At 42.4% G+C, this 17,578-nt stretch overlaps 1 protein-coding gene across 1 annotated transcript in view; it reads left to right on the plus strand.

Annotated features, from left to right (window-relative positions):
* RYR3 (ryanodine receptor 3) overlaps nucleotides 1-17,578 on the plus strand; it is a 1,291,138-nt gene that overhangs the window by 345,131 nt on the left and 928,429 nt on the right. Inside the window, 2 exon segments of the mRNA XM_029600192.1 lie at nucleotides 5,807-6,012; nucleotides 7,925-8,099. Coding sequence (XP_029456052.1) covers nucleotides 5,807-6,012; nucleotides 7,925-8,099 — 381 coding nt within the window.

Genomic DNA, 17,578 nt, shown 5'->3' on the forward strand with positions numbered 1-17,578 from the left:
TTACTGGCGTATGCACATGGACACGTCAATTTTATAACATTTATGCACGCATGTTATAAACTTGGCTATCCACATGCACATGTATGCACAATTTTATTTTGACACATGTAAATCCCATCTTGAGCGCGTAAGGGGGAATTTTAATAGGTACGCGCAGCGATGCAATAGGCCCATTTCCCAGTTCCCTCCTAGTTCGCCCCTCTAAAGGAGCAGACTTCCTAAATCTCCTACCTAACTTGCCTCCCTTTTACCCTACTAGCTCCAACCCCTAAAAACCCACTGACTACCCTAGACATTTTTGTTTTACTACTTACTCACAGTCCATAACAGCAGCAAGTTATGCGGTCATTGGATCTCAGCGCATGCTTGTGCGTGACTCTGATTTAATGGCGCTGTCCTGGCCCGCCCATGCCCTGCCCAGACTCTGCCACCAGCCCACTCCTTTTTGAGAAATGCTTTCCAAAGGGCTTACTGGGAGATACGTGCATGGCTTGTGCTTCTTAAAATCGGTGCGGCCCACGCGTGTCCCAGTCACACGCATATCTCCCAGATTTGCCACAAGTAGGGCTTTTAAAATTTGCCTTTATGTGCGCATATTTTTTTAAAAAGCTAGGAAAAGAATGTATATTCAATGCATTGATATATGTGGTTGCAATGCATTGCATGTATTCGTGCATAAGCCTACATGCACATGTATGATGAGGGATAGAGATATGTGTATTTTATAAAATGCTCATATATCATATGTGTGGTTTATAAAATATTTGCATAGATCTGCTTATGGCCATATGTACACATATATACTGCTGCACACAGTTAATTGAAAGTTATCCTCTTCTTGGTGTACTCTTGGTATATCTTCAAATGTTGTGCCTTAATAACCTTAATTTGGAGATGAAATAAAACAAAAGTGATTTTCTCATTGGACACAAAAGTGGCAATTTTCTACATGATTCATGAGGATAAAAATATGTTTGTGCATATAAAGCAGCCTTCTTAATTACCTTGTAACAGTTTGCATACTTTGACATGCTGAGCTAAGTGTGCATGCTGAGCCTCAGCACAAATTCATCTGTCACCTGAAAAAAGTACATGCACTGTGTAATAATATTCATATGTTTAGCCATTGAGGAAAGGAGATTTCCTGGCGCTGGGGTGAAGTCAGGAGATGAATTTATGCATATTATACCTTTTTTTCTCATCAGTTTAGTCAAACTCTTATACTAGTAATATATGAACTGAAATCCAGGCAACAAAATGTGATTCCAGTAACAAATCCTGATCAAGATTTAATTTCTATGTGTTACAACAAGTTTAACTTTACAGAGTGGCTTATATAGTATTGATAAAATCATGATCTATGTCTCTTTTTTGGTTCTATAGGGCAAACATCTCGGGTTGTTGGGTTTTTCTGAATAGAGAAGGAAATATTTTAGAAATATTGAGGGTATTAAAAAATATGCTTGGCATTATTCTAAAAAAGATATCTTGAGCATATAAAAAGTGGAGCCACCATAGATACATCATAAGAAACATAGACTATGACATCAGATAAGATCTGCAAGGGCGATCTAGTTTGCCCAATCTGTTTCCTTTTGAAAAAGCCATAGACAACTGCTGATCTGTGGTTTTCCCTTCACTTCTTAACAACTTAGGATCTTTAGTGCTTATCCTATGCCATCTTGAATTATTTTACTGTTGTTACCTCCACCACTGCTTCTGAAAGTCTCTTCTATGCATCTACTATTCTTTCTGTGAAGAAGTGTTTTCTAATGAATCCTGAGTCATCCTTCTTTGAACCTCCTGTCATGATGTCATGTACTAGAAATTACTTTCCACTAAAAAGTTTGTCTCTTGTATATGTAACCCCTGCTAGGGGTACATAAAAGAAAGAGTCCTCATGCTGGTTTTCTCTGATCCTGGCAGAAGCTCTCCAGTTCATTAAAAAAATGATTGGGCAAGATGGTGGATTAGATCTAGCTCAGAGGCTTAAGGGAATAAAAATCTCTTGCTGGATAGGGAAAATTAAAATAAACCTTTTCTGTGATCATCAAATTGCCTTCATAGATAAATCTTCTGGCTTCTCTTTGGACCATCCCTTGGCAGAGCAGTAAATATTGAACCCACAACCCTGTATTTAGTAGAGTCTCACATGATAACCATGGAAGGGTCCAAAGAGAGAGGGGAACCGTCAGCCAACTGGGATTAAGTCAACAGAAGTAGAGGATGTTCCAGTGCCACATTTGTGGCCCTATAGGAGTAAAGGGGATTTGGTGGGTCGAACTGACTTTGCAGTGAATAGAATTGTGCATAACATCTGTGAGATTATTGGTGATTAGCATGACAAGTTGTTTTGAATTTAAGTCTAGACTTTTGCTACTAAAGATTTTTCTACCTTTTTTATTCTTTACATGGATTTTGATGATTTTTGGACCTCTGTAAAAAAACCAAAAAATCAACTCTATCCATGTTTTGAAACAAATGGCAAGTGGACTGTGCTATTTTCTTGTTGGATGTGTGACTTCCCTTGAGCTCCATAACTTTTGTGCTATTCCCCAGTGAATGAACTCTGTCCCGGCACTGCAAGAAGGTTTTTTCCCATCCCTGCAACTATCAAAGGTGATCCCAATGAAGGGGAGGGATTGTTTGTTACAAATGCATAATTTTTATTGTGCTTGGAAAGGCCATGGGTGAAAGACACAAGGTTGTGCCTAGGGTACCTAATACCCTTGTACTGGCCCTGATTGGAAAAACAAGAAAAATTAAGATAAAAAAAAAAACAACCCAGAAAAAGGAGCATGTAGAACAGTAAATATTCACACAGGACAGCAAAAATGCTAACAGCTTTGCATAAAAGCAACAATGGGAGAGAGCTGAGAACAGAAAAGATATCCTTTTTAAAAAAAGACAGGTTCGGTTCACGTGATTTTACAAATAGCACTTGGGACACAGAAAGGTAAATTTACAAAGCAATTATGCATGTAAAATTAGCATAAATGTGCTAGTAGCTTGTACTTGCATATATTCTATTTTAGATACATCAAAAGTGTTATGACTAGAGGAGTGGACCCTTGGTCTGGCGATGTCCGTAAGGCCCACCGTCGGAAGGCGAGGCCAGTCCTAAGAGTTGTTTGTAGGGTTGAAGAAGATCTGGATGCAGGCGCCTCCTGCAGGTCGTGTTTTCCAGATAGCTGGCGCCTCCAGCAGGTCGAGAGAGCAGAGCTGGTGCCCCCAGCAGGTCGAGTTTTCCAGATAGCTGGCGCCTCCAGCAGGTCGAGAGAGCAGATGCTGACGCCTTCAGCAGGTCGAAGAGCCAGGCTCAGAAAGCGCTCAGCAGCCAATCCAGGGGTCAGGAGCCAGAAAGTATCGCAGCCAGTCCAAGGGTCGAGAGCCAGAGAGTACCGCAGCCAGTCCAAGGGTCGAAAGCCAGAAAGTACAGCAGCCAGTCCAGAGATCAAGCACGGAGGAAACAAGCAGGAACCACGATCAGGAACAAACACAGGAGCCAAGAAGCCAAGGCAAGGTCTGAGGGCTCAGACCTTGCCTTAAATAGTTCCCTGAAGATTGGGGCTAGCAGGAAGGAACCAACCTACTTCCTGTAGGTGTTCCTTTAAATCGAGACTATAGCTGCCCGCGCGGCCCTAGGGAACTTCAGGGGGCGGAGCTTAGCCGCGCGGGGGAAGATGCCGCGGCCATGTTGAGGCAGCAGCTGCTGCTCCTGAAGGAACCACCGACACCGGCCTCAGCGTCAGAGGTCAGCCCTGGTGCTAGGGTAAGTGACCGGCCCCGGTCGCGGCTTGCCGCGGCCGGTGGTCATAATAAAAGTACCCAAGTATTTTCAGTTTCTTGTGCAAATTTACATATCCCTCTATAAAGCAGCTCATCTTTGTAATGCAGGTGATAAGCCGGCTAAATCTTCGGAGTCCTGCCATGATTTGTACATTAACGGCCGAATTTTAAAACAGACACGCGCGCAAATCAGTACTTACGTGCATGGCTGGGCCCTGCCGCACATTTTCATAAGGGCCAAGCACATAAGTACTGGTATGCGCACAATTCCTGGGCCCTGGAAAAGGGGCAGGCCGGGGGTGTGTGGTATGAGCATGGAGGGGAAGGACGGGGCAGGACAGAGGCTGGAGCGTGCAAGTTGCTTCTGCTCCAACGGAGCAGTAAGTAAAAAAAATTTAAAAAATTATTTTTCTTAGGTAGGGGTTAGGGGTTGAGGTGGAGAAAGGTAGGAAGGTTAGGCAGGGGGGTAGAGAGGTTCCCTCCCAGTTGGAGTGGACTGGGAGGGAACTGGGGGAGGCCCGATTGCATCGCCATGCGTAATTTGGTAAAATTCCCTCCCTGCATGCGCTGCCGACACATGCACGTGCGGCCCATGGATTTTATAACATGCATGCCCCAGCGCGGGCATATTATAAAATCCACACGTCGATGTGTGCGCGCCAGGAACCACACGCACATAGACGCACACGTGTACCTTTTAAAATCTACTCCTAAACCTCTTTTTATGAATACAAATGTTGGAATCCCTGGTCAGAGTCCTCCAGGATAGGTGTGGGAGGGATGGGCTTTTTTGTTGTGATTTCAGGGATGCGGTTTCCTGAGAGTGACTTCAAGTACAAGGATGGAGTTTCTTGCAAGTGACTTCAGGTACAAGCATGGAATTTTTTGAGGGTTGCTCCTACTGTAGGGGTGGAACCTTCCGAGAATGACACCAGGTATGATGGTATGTGAGAATCTACAACTTTATAATGTTCTGTATCTTAAATGTATTGTGGGGATCACAGAAGAAAATGAAGAGTGTACATGGAACAATAAATTACCCCACAGCTTCCACTGCATGTTGGTGCCCCCTATCTTCTTCCTGCTAGCCTACTCAGGGACCGATACAATAAGATGCATGTTGAAAATGGGCAGTCATATTGAGTGCCCATTTTCCTAATGTTCATGCAACCACATCCCCAGGGCACCTGATGCAGTATTTACAAGAGGGGCTGTGTAGAAAAGGACGTACCAGGGGAGAATTGTGCATCCTTAGAGCTCAAATGCATCGCGCACCCACAGTTACAAAGGGAGCTCATTATGTGTCCGTTTTTATCCCATTTCTTCTGGCCAATTTTGCTGAGGTTGCTTAAGATACCCATGGCTAAGCATCCCTTGCTATGGGTGTCTAAATTTTGCGTCCAGAAGAATTATTTTTTTTTAAATCAAGTCAATATACATTTATTTTTCAACACAGCATGCAGTAAATTTAAGTGTCACAACGATACTTACTAGGAGTAACCACAGAGGACCATATCTTTCAATTTCTCATAGCCCTTGACCCGTGGATTGACTTTACACTACCTCTGGGACTGAAGTGAAATTTGCCATGTTAAAAAATTGTATCTTGGCCACCCAGTGATTTTCTGCATCGGGGGGGAGGAATAGCTAATAGCCTCATCTACATGGAATTAACATGTGATGGACACTATCAGATACACATTTTTTGGGCACATGTTTTGTATGTGCTAATTTCCTTATTGCATCGGTGCAAGTCTAGCATGCCCAAAACGCGTGTCCAACTGTGTGTAAATCTGTGCTCTAGGCTGAGTGCACTTTATTGCATCATCCCCTCAGTGTGGCAGTGGATTGTGTGATAGGTACTCTTATGCTTCTAAGATGACTTCACTTCCTGATTAATGTAACTGCCTCATTAGCCATTGGTTCTTTAGTATAAACAATCTATATTTTGCTGTGTTGAGACTGATTGTAGTATCATGGTCAGACTTTTCTTTGGTTTTCTTTTTTTTTTATGCAGCTGAACAGGCAGTGGAAAAAGTCGGCATTGACAAGATTCGCTTCTTCCGAGTGGAAAAGACATACGCAGTGAAGTCTGGGAAGTGGTACTTTGAATTTGAAGCTGTGACTGGAGGAGATATGCGAGTTGGCTGGAGCAGGCCTGGCTGCAGGCCCGACATTGAACTGGGAGTGGATGATCAGGCCTTTGTTTTTGAAGGAGCCAAAGTTAGTCAATTAACATAAATTCAGTAACATCATTATAAAGTGTTCACAGTCCTTTCTTTCTCTCTCTCTACAGACTTACTTTTCTCCTCTTCTCCCCACAGCTGACTCTTATTCATTGTTATATAGCAATAATATATTTGGAAATTGCATGTACAATACTGTGTTAGCCCCAAGCCCTAAACCCTGAAATCCCAAAGAATGTGGTGTCAATGTCAACACATTTCCAAAGGGCAGAAATCAGAGCTCAACTTTAGATCTGACTTCATTACCTTTACATAATCCTTAATAGCTTTGTGACCCTTTTTATATGTTGGGGCAGTCTTACTTGGCCACTTGACCTCTCCTTCTAATGATCCCAAGGGTGAGTCTTTTCTGTGGGGAGAAAAGCTAGTGCTTTTTGGCCCAGGCAGTGAGGTGCTTTCCTTGGTACATATGTAGCTTGTTATCTAAGGTGGTGCTGTGATGGTGATTGGCTGGGACAAATGAGACAGAACACAGAACTGAGTGCTCTCTATTGGTATTTAGTCAAAACTGAATCAATGTCCAAAAGAATATAAGACTTGCCATACTAGGTCAGACCAAATGTCCATCAAGCCAGTATCCTTTTCCAACAGTGTCCAATCCAGGTCACAGGTACCTGGCAGGATCCCAAGGGATAGAATCATTCCAAGCTGCTTATCCCAATCATAGTACATGCAATTTCCAAATAATCAGGCAGTTATATTAATCAGCAAGTGAAGTCATCTTAGAAGCATAAGAGTACCTATCACACAAACATATAGATTGTTTATACTAGAGAACCAATGGCTAATCAGGCAGTTACATTCTATCCTTTGGGATCATGCCAGGTACTTGTGACCTGGATTGGACACTGTTGGAAAAGGATACTGGCTTGATGGACATTTGTCTGACCTAGTATGGCAAGTCTTATATTCTTTTGGACACCCCTTCGTGCAAACCTTTGTGTATATGTAAAAATTTATTTTTATGTTTCCTTTGTTAACTAAGCTGTTTCATTGTATTCGACAAAGGAATTTTTACTGCTTTTTCTGTTTCACTGTAAACCGGCATGATTTGCATTTAATGCAAGAATGTTGGTATATAAAAGTTAAAAATAAATAAATAAAATAAATTTAAGCCCTCAAAAAAATGTAGCAAATTTGTGAGGCAAGATTTCCTTTGGCTAAATCCATGTTTGCTTTTTCCCATTAAACTATGCCTATCTATATGTTCAGCAATTTTGTTCTTTATGTGCCATTTTGCCTGGCACAGAGGTCAGACTCACTGCTCTGTAGTTTTCCCCATCACCCCTTGATCCCTTTTTAAAAATTGGCGTTACATTGACAACTCTCCAGTCTTCAGATGCCATAGATGATATTACTGATAGTTTATACATTTCCAATAGCATGTTCGCAATTTCATTTCTCAGTTCTTTCAGACCTTTGGGATGTATACCATCTGGTCCAAGTGATTTGCTACTCTTTAGTTTGTCAATTTGCCCTAGTTCATCTTCTAGGTTCACTGAGATTTGTTTCAGTTCCTCTGAATCATTACCTTTGAATATCATTTCTGGCATGGGTATATCTCTTATATCTTCCTCAGTGAATACCGAAGCAAAAAGAGGAAAGGTCAGTAAACTGAGAAGGGCTCAGAATATACAAAAAGCCCACATCAAAAATTCAAACTGAACCCTGGGAAAAATATTTGTGTGAGTTCTAATCCCTGCTACACAATTATAGAGTCTCTAGGATTTTTATCCCATGGTTATTATGCCTTCCTGGATTTTCTTTTAGATGACAGGACTTGATGTATCTGATTCTACAGCAGAGATGTGAGGGTCTTGGAGGATATGCAGATTTGGAGAGACTGTGTTTAATATCTTTTGGTAAGAGATATGTTCTCCTTCCCCCAGGGTCAGCGCTGGCATACTTGCAGCACATTCTTTGGGCGGACTTGGCATCCAAGTGATGTGGTCGGTTGTATGATCAATATGGAAGACAAATCGATGATCTTTACCCTGAATGGGGAACTTCTTATCACCAACAAGGGCTCTGAGCTGGCATTTACTGACTTTGAGACAGAAAATGGTATGTAAAGTTGTAAACTATATGTAAGGCAACTGTACAAGAGTCATGACTGCTGGTGTTGATCTTGCAGAATAAGAGATTTGGTACTGCCCCCACTACTCTAACTCTTCAGGTTAGGTGATATAGTACCTTCCCATTTCAAAGGTCTCTCCTTAGACAAATGATAATGGAACCTATAAGAGAAGGAATGATATGAATGGAGGAAGTGTTTCTAATGTCAAGGGGGTCGATATTCAAAAGGATTTGTTCAGCTATATTCCAGACAGACCTGGGTTTTAAAGATGCCACCCCTCACCGTGGATAAGATTTAGCTGGGTAAGTCATTACCCGGCTAAAAATTACCTAAATAAAAAACGACGCAGTGTTCTGAAAGTGGGGTTCAACTTAGCTAGCACAGAATTTCAGTGCTATCTGGCTATGTTTAGCTGGGTAGGTCAGGTCTTGATGGAGAGCTGGTCTAAAGTTATGCAGGTAACTTTACCCAGCTAACTTTAAACCTAATTGAATGTGTTATTGGGAAGAACAGTGGGCCAAACTAAAAATAGTTATAGAAAGAATAACATTTTTGAGTTAAGAAAGTAAATAAAGTAAGAGGAAAGTGACTGATATGGTTTATAAAAGTTGTGACTGAACAGATAAGAGCAAAAAATTAGTGTTTAAAATGGGATCACAGAAGAAATATATGATGAAGCTAAAAGAAGTGGGGAAAGTAATCCGGATGGCAAAGGTGCAAGTGGAAGAAAAGATAACTAAAGAGGTAAAACAAGATGACATGAATTTTTTCCGGTGTATGCAGTGAAAGGCCAGAGGTGGGATTGAAGAATGAGAGGAACAAGAGCATAAAGTGACTGATAAAGTTGGTGGTGCACCAGTATGGGCACCCCCCCCCCCCCAAAAAAAAAGTGCCAGGGCTGGGAACCATTCTGGCTTCAAATTACCCCTTCTTTGAGGATTCTGGTTATCCTCCTGCCTCAGCGATGTCCCAAGGAGGCCTTAGGTTGGGTTGGGGAAGCCATGAAGAAGTCTCGAGTCAGGCCTAGGGAAGCCATAAGGAAGCCAAGATGTTAGCTCAGGCTGTACACACACATCACATATGCCTATGCATATCTATACTACAGCCCCCTTCTCCGTCTTTTTTTTTTTTTTTTTTTATTGCCATTTAACTGCTCTGAATGACCCTATTCTCATCTGGCTTGTAGCCTAATACCAATTGCCTAGTAATTGATTATTTAAGCTTCTGTCTTGTAACCCCCCCCTTTTTTTTTTGTCAAGCCACAAAATGGCTGCAAGCACATGGCCAGGCCTACTAAATGGCCACTAGGACCATACTTGGACTTGCCCTACAAAATGTTCACCTGTACCCTACTGCATCCTACATTGGCTGCTTTTTTATACGGTCGCCACACTCACAATGGCTGGTATTCCAATAAATGTCACTACCAAGATGGCCAGCCTGCTTGATGACCTCAATAAGGCCGCTCATGTACTGGATTTTTTTTTTTAATAAACATCCTTTTACCAGAGTGAGCCACTGCATGTATGAATGTGAGGGGGGGGGGGAGGAAGAAGCACAATATCCCAGCCCCCACCAGGTACAATTGCCAACTAACGTGAGACATCGAGGCACACGCCATGCTGCCTTTCATCTATGCTGCTGGTCCAAAAACCCAGAGAATCAGGCATTCCCGCTCCCATGCGCTGTCCTTTCTACTGTCACTAGACTTAACCCTTCTACTTGGCAGTACCTGGTGATCCCGATTTCCGCCTATCCCGATTCGCACTTGGTCATCACTACACCAGGGAGCCTGAGCTGTGCAAATCCCATCCGCTTCCCTCCATCCCTCAGGCCTGCGTGCTCACTCCTGATCACCCCCACACAAGAATCCTGGAAGAATCCTAAGATCATGAAGCAAATTGTTACCGTGTAGAACTCATCAAACACCTGATGGTCCCCAGATGGAAGCTGTGTTACTGAGGCTGCTATTCACCTGACCTCCCAACATAGCCACTGTTCCTGCTGACAGGTGAGGTAGTCACCACTCCCTCTGATGCCCACAGCTCTCTCTGATGCCTGACTCTACCCCACCAATGCTGATTGGGCAGGCTACCAGGTAAGACGTTGTATGGCCAAGATGACCGAGCTCATTCTGGGCAGACAGAGTTAAGAAGAACTGAGCTCAGGCTAGCTGAGCAGAGCTGGGAGATCTGAGGCGGCACAGGAAAAAGGGGTCTGTACGCTGAGCTCAGTCCTTTTAAAGCCCAAATCCAAGAGCCTAAGCACACATCCCCCCATATCACCTCCCACCTCCTCTCAGACCAAATCCTTTCTCCTTTCCCCTTGTGCTGTCACCTCCCTTCACTTTCTACCTCCTCCTTAACCCTCCTTAACCCTCCTACACTTTCTCCTTCCTCTCCCCCCTGCCATCTCTTCTTTCATGTGTTCTTTCTCTACGTATGTTGTATGTACCCTGTACCCTTAATGTGGGGTCACAAGGTCTTTCCTTTCCTGGTACTGTGTTCAGTTCTGGAGACCGTATCTCAAAGGAGACAGAGACAGGATGGAGGCGGTTTAGAGAAGGGTGACCAAAATGATGGGTGGTCTCCATCAAATGACTTATGAGGAGAGGTTGAGGAATCTGAATATGTATACCCTGGAGGAGAGGAGGAGCAGGGGTGATATGATACAGACCTTCAGATACTTGAAAGGTTTTAATGATCCATGGCCGTCAACAAACCTTTTTCATTGGAAACAATTTAGTAGAACTAGGGGTCACGATTTGAAACTCCACGGAGGAAGACTTAGAACCAATGTCAGGAAGTATTTCTTCATGGAGAGGGTGGTAAATGCCTGGAATGCCCTTCCAGAGGAACTGGTGAAGACTAAAACTGTGAAGGATTTCAAAGGGGCATGGGATCCATAAAGGCTAGAAGATGGGATCCATAAAGGCTAGAAGATGGGAATGAAGAGAAGAGCCATGGGGGTAGATTGCTGGAATGGATGCTACTACCTGGTGATTACTACCCTTACTCAATAAGTCTTCACATGGTTAATGCAACTCCAACATTGCTCTCTGCTTCAACGGCAAGGGGAAATGTGGAAAAGAGGATTTGCATTCAGACAACAACCAACAAGGATTGAACTACACAGTCTGGGTAAACAAATAAGCGTGGGGGTAGCTTGCTTATTGCGGCAGTTACTACCCTAAACCAATTATGCCTGATACATAATTTTGGATGCATATTCAGCGCTCTCTGCTTCAACGGCAGGGGGAAATGTGGAAAAGATGATTTACATTCAGGCAACATCCAACAAGGCATGGATCTGTGCAGTCTGGGTAAACAAGCATTGGGGTAACTTGCTTGATGCAGTGGTTACTACCCGTAACCATTAAGCCTTATGTTCACCTTTGATGCAACCACAACATTACTCTCTGCATCAATGGCACAGGGTGGCAGGAAAATTGAATCAAACAGTTACTAACAAGGGCCCTGAATTTGGTGGTCGGTGAAACAGATAAGTATGGGAAAACAAGTGTGGGAACTTGCTGGGCAGACTGGATGGGCCGATAGGTCTGTTTCTGCCATCATTTCTATGTTTCTATGTAATTCCTGTTTGCTTTATTGACTGCCAGCACACATTGAGATGAGGATTTCAAAGTACTGCCCACAATGATACCCAGTTCCTTTTCCTGGGTGGTAACTCCTAATATGAAATCTAACATCAAGTAACTACAGTGTGGGTTATCTTTTACATTTGCATCACTTTGCACTTGTTCACATTAAATTTCATCTGCCATTTGGTTGCCCAGTTTCCCAGTCTCACAAGGTCTTCTTTCAATTTCTCACAATCTTCTTCTGATTTAACAATTTGTAATAATTTTGTGTCTTCTGCAAATTTTATTACCTCATTCGTTGTACCCTTTTCCAAATCACTTATAAATATATTGTATATAACATTGCCTCCTATCCCATGATGTTTTTTTCTCAGGAGTCTCTCAAGGGGGACTTGGTCAAATGGCTTCTTAAATTCGAAATATACTAAATCTATCAGTTTACCTATATCTACCTGTTCATTAACCCCATCAAAATAAAAATGTAGTAGATTAGTGAGGCAAGATTTTCCTTGGATTAATCCATGCTGGCTGTGTCCCATTAAATCATGTCTATCTATATTTTCTGTGATTTTTGTTCTTTAGCATTATTTTCAAAATGTTTCCCGGCACTGAAATCAGGCTCACCAGTCTATTGCTTCATGTATCACCCCTGGAGCCCCTTTTAAATATGAGGGTTACATTGGCCACCCTCCAGTCTTCAGGTATAGTGGCCGATTTTAATGATAGGTTACAAATTACTAGTAATAGATCTCAAATTTCATTTTTGAGTTCTTTCTTGAACCTTGGGGTGTATACTGTTGAGTTTGTCAATCTGGCCGGAACCATCTTCAGGGTTCACTGTGATTTATTTATTTTATTTATTTAACAGCTTTTATATACCGATGTTCGTTGGGAACATCACATCGGTTGACAAGGAATAGAAATCAGCAACAGGCTTTACATAGAACATGAAACCAATGTATAAAGGGATGATGGGGGAGGGAAGGCGAGAACGTGGAGGGGAGAGGGGGTAGGGAACGAAAGTGGGAGTTGGGGATAAGGGATAAGTGACAACTTTTTAAAATAGGGTACAATTTAGTATCCTAGGATCAACTGTTCACAAGAGGATACAATTTAGAATCATAAAATTAACAATTAAATATTTTGATATAGGTAATTAATTACAAGGTTCGTTACCATGAAACATTCAGGTGAGAGCTTGTTACCGAAGGAATATGTTACATAAGAGGTTATGTTACAGTAGGGAAAGGAGCGGTGGAGGTGAGCCATTAGGAGTAAGCCTGCTTGAATAGCCAGGTCTTAAGGTTCTGTTTAAATTTCTTAGGGCATGATTCTTGGCGTAGGGAGGAAGGTAGCTTATTCCATAGGGTGGGCCCAGCTAAGGAGAAAGCCCGGTCTTTGGTGGAGCAGGGCTTGGTGAGTTTGGGTAATGGGGTATGTAGAGTTCCTAGGTATTGCTTTCTGGTGAGTCTGTTGGAATTACGAAATGTGATGTGTTCTCTAAACCAGTGCATGTTTTGGTTTGTAGGGATTTGTGAATGAGGGTGAGTGATTTTTAGACGATTCTTGATGTAATGGGTAACCAGTGCAGGTGCTTGAGGACAGGGATGATGAGGTCGTTTTTGTGAGTGTTGATGAGGATGCGAGCAGCAGCATTTTGGAGAAATTGGAGGGGTCGAATTGAGCTTTTGGGTAGGCCTAATAGCATAGAATTACAGTAATCAATTTTTGAGAAAACGATGGCTTGTAGTATTGTGCGAAAATCATTGAGGTGTAATAAGGGTTTAAGCTTTTTCAAAGTGTGCAATTTGAAGAAACAATCTTTGAAAGTGGTATTGATGAATTTTTTAAAATTGAAATGATTGTCTATGGTAATGCCAAGGCTGCGCACGTGTTGAGGGAAGGTAATGTTCGAGCAGGGTGCATTAGCTGTCGGTAGAGGAGGTTTGAGGTTGTGGGGAGAGATGAGGAGTAGATCTGTTTTGGCAGTGTTGAACACTAGGAAATTGTTTGCCAGCAGTGTGCTGATGACATCGAGGGCAGATTTCCAGGTATCTAAAGCTTTCTGTAGTGTGTCAGTTATGGGTATCAGGATCTGATCGTCATCGGCATATATAAAATGAGGGAGGCCTAGTTTGGAGAGGAGTTGGCATAGAGGTAGAAGGTTTATATTGAAGAGAGTGGAGGAGAGAGAAGAGCCTTGCGGAACATCTTGTGATAGTGTGGTAGGTTTGGAAATGCAGTTCCCAGTTTGGACACTGTATTGTCTATCGTGCAAGTAAGATTGGAACCAGTTGAGAGCAGAGTCTGAGATGCCGATTGTCAATGAGACATTTTATTAATATGTTATGGTTGACGGTGTCAAAAGCAGAGGAGATATCAAGAAGTATCAGAATGTGTGAGAGGCCTTTGTCAAGGCTTTTTAGCATGTGTTCAGATATTGAGATGAGCAGTGTCTCTGTGCTAAGGTGTTTTCTAAAACCGTATTGGGATGGTGAAAGGATGTTATGTTCATCCAGATATTTTTATAGTTGGCGGTTAATTGATTTTTCTAGGATTTTTGCAAAAAGTGGCAGGTTGGAAATTGGTCGAAAGTTGGCAAATTCAGAAGGATCTAGGTTGGGTTTCTTTAATATGGGTTTTACAATAGCATGTTTAAGACTTGTAGAACCTTGCCTAGTGAGATGGATCTGTTAATGATGTTTGAGATGGGTTTAGAAATAATGTTGGGGATAGCGAGGAGGGCTTTTGTGGGGAGGGTATCTGAAGGGTGTGTAGAGGGTCTGATTTTTCTAAGAATGGATTCCACTTCTAAGGATGATGTGGTTTTGAATTCGGATAGTTTTGTGGTAATGTCCTTGTGCATGTTTTCTGTGGTTGATGGAGTAGAGGGGAAACTGGACATAATGTTATTCATTTTTTTGTGGAAGAAGGAGGCTAGGTCTTCACATTTAGTTTGGTCATCCGTGTTCTGTGAGGAGGGCGGGCTGGTTTTGGTTAGGTTGCTTACTAATTCAAATAGGGCGCGAGCATTGAATTGTAGGTGGTGGATTCTGCATGAGTAGAATTTTCTTTTAGTTTTACCAATTGCTGTTCTATATGTGTGGAGGTGAGACCGAAATTTACCCAGTTGTGTAGGGGAGGGGTCTTTGTGCCATAGTCTCTCAAGCTTTCTTAGGTGATGTTTCATGGTTTTCAGTTCTGGAGTGTACCATGGTTGTTTATTTCTTTTTAATGGGTTAATTTCACAAGATTGTAAGGGGCATAGCTTATTAGCTATCGCTGTAGTGGTGTGATTCCAGGAGGAGAGTGCCGTGTCACATTTGATAAATCAAGAGTATTGATGACAGAAGATAGGGCTGATATTAAGTCTTCTTGTTTGCAATTGCGTCTGAATTGTATGGTTTTTTTTGGATTGGGTGGTAGTGCGGGTGTTGTTTATAGTGCAGGTTATGTCAATGCGGTTCAATGCATCTGAAACATCACCCTTAAAAACTATTTCTAGAATGAATGTCTCTCCAGCATCCTCATTAGTAAACACTGAAGCAAAGAATTTAGTATTTCCGCAATTGCCTTCTCTTCCATAAATGCCCCTTAAACCTCTTGGTCATCTAAAGATCTGACTTACTCCCTTAGAGTCTTCCTGCTTTGGATATATTTTAAAACATCTTTATTATGATTTTTTGCCTCTACAGTCAGCTTCTTTTCAAATTCTCACTTAGCCTGTATTATCAATGTTTTAAGAGCATAAGAACATAAGATATGCCATACTAGATCAGATCAAGGGTTCATCAAGCCCAGTATCCTGTCTCCAAGAGCAGCAATCCAAGTCACAAGTACCTGGCAAGTTCCCAAACATTAAATAGATCCCATGCTATGAATGCTGGCAACAAGCAGTGGCTATTCCCCATTGATTAATAGCAGTTTATGAACTTCTCCAGGAATTTATCCAAACCTCTTTTAAACCAAGCTACACTAGCTTCCTTAATCACATGCTGTGGCAATGAATTCTAGAGCGTAATTATGCATGGAGTGAAAAAGTATTTTCTCCAATTTTTTTTAAATGTGCTACTTGTTAACTTCATGGTGTGCCCCCCTAGACCTTGTATTATCCAAAAGAGTAAATAACTATTTCACATTTATCTGTTCAAATCCGTTCATGATTTTGTAGACCTCAATCATATCCCCCATCAGCCGTTTCTTCTAAAAGCTGAACAACCATAACTCTTTATCCTTTCCTCATAGGGGAGCCATTCCATGCCCTTTATCATTTTCATTGCCCTTTTCTGTACATTCACCAGTGCAACTATATCTTTTTTGCAATGTGGCAAAATGCATTGCACACAGTATTCAAGGTACGGTCTAGCCATTGAGCGATACAGAGGCATTATGACATCCTTCATTTTATTTGCCATTCCCTTCCTAATAATTCCTAACATTTATTTGTTTTTTTGACCTCCATAGCACACTGAGCCGCCAATTTTAATGTAATATTAACTATGATATCCAGATCCTTTTCTTGGGTGGTAATTCCTAAAATGGAACCCAAATGCTGTATAGCTACAGCATAGGTTCCATTTGTCTACATTATATTTTTTCTGCCATATGGATGCACAATTAAGCTCTGGGATTTGTTGCCAAAGGGTGTGGTTCGTGTAGCTGGGTTTAAAGAAGGTTTGGATAAGTTCTTGGAAGAGAAGTCCATTAACTGATATTAATCAAGTTGACTTAGGGAATGGCTTCTACTATTGTTGCATCCGTTGGTGCTAGACGGCTTCACCCCATTTGCCTCAACTTGTTAACAGCTTCTCCGGCTTCCTTAGGGAAAATGGCTGCCGCTGTGTCTACAAGCCGACCTCTCCGGCGTCCCCGGAACGGCTATGGTGCAATATGCATTGCACACAGTATGCAAGGTACGGTCTAGCCATTGAGCGATACAGAAGCATTATGACATCCTTCATTTTATTTGCCATGCTCCTCCCAAGGGCCTACTAGAGTGCATGCGCACACACCACCCATGTCTTTATTCCAGCATTGGCACGAACCTCGGGGGCGTTCCCCTCTACTGACGTCACGCCATCCGGGTATATAGCCTGTAATTTGTTGCTAGCTCATTGAGTTAGCAAAGGATTGGTTTCAGCTGGTTCTAAGCTACTCTGCCACTTCCGTGCTGCCGCTGGAAGCTCTCTGCCCTTTGGGGTATTGCTAACCTGGGTACCCGCTCCTCGGGGGCCCTCTGCTTTATTTCAGGTGCTTTAACGGGATCAGGTACTCGCTTCTCGAGGGCCTGCTCTCTCTGCCTCGGTGCTGCTACCTAACTTCTTCAATCTGGTGGAATCTCATACCAATAGCAACCATCTAGTGAGTAATTGTTGGAAACAGGATGCTGGGCTTGATGGACCCTTGGTCTGACCCAGCGTGAAAATTTCTTATGTTCTTATAACTGGATGTGTGTGAGTGTGTGTGTATGTGAATGGGAATCTGCCTGGGTGTGTGTGTGTGTGAGAGAATGGGAACCTGACTGGGTGTGTGTGGGTGAATGGAAACCTGACTGGGGTGTATGTGCATCAATGAAACCTGACTGGGTTGTTTGTGTGTGTCAATGGGAAACTGACTGGGGTAGGTGTGTGAAGGAACATGTCTAGGGTGTGTATGTGTGTGAATGGGTATCCGTATGAAGTGTGTGTATGTGTGAATGTGAGCCTGCCTCTATCTGTATGTGAAGAAAGTTTGTGCTGCCCCCCTAATCCATGACATACTCAGGGTGACTGGAAATTAAGGGCAAGATTCATTAAGGCTTTTCTCCCATTTTGTGTCTATGGGAAAAACCCTTAGTGAATCAGGTACTAAGTTTTTAGGTATGGA

This window comes from Rhinatrema bivittatum, chromosome 4 (genome assembly GCF_901001135.1).
Source record: "Rhinatrema bivittatum chromosome 4, aRhiBiv1.1, whole genome shotgun sequence".
Lineage (NCBI taxonomy): Eukaryota > Metazoa > Chordata > Amphibia > Gymnophiona > Rhinatrematidae > Rhinatrema > Rhinatrema bivittatum.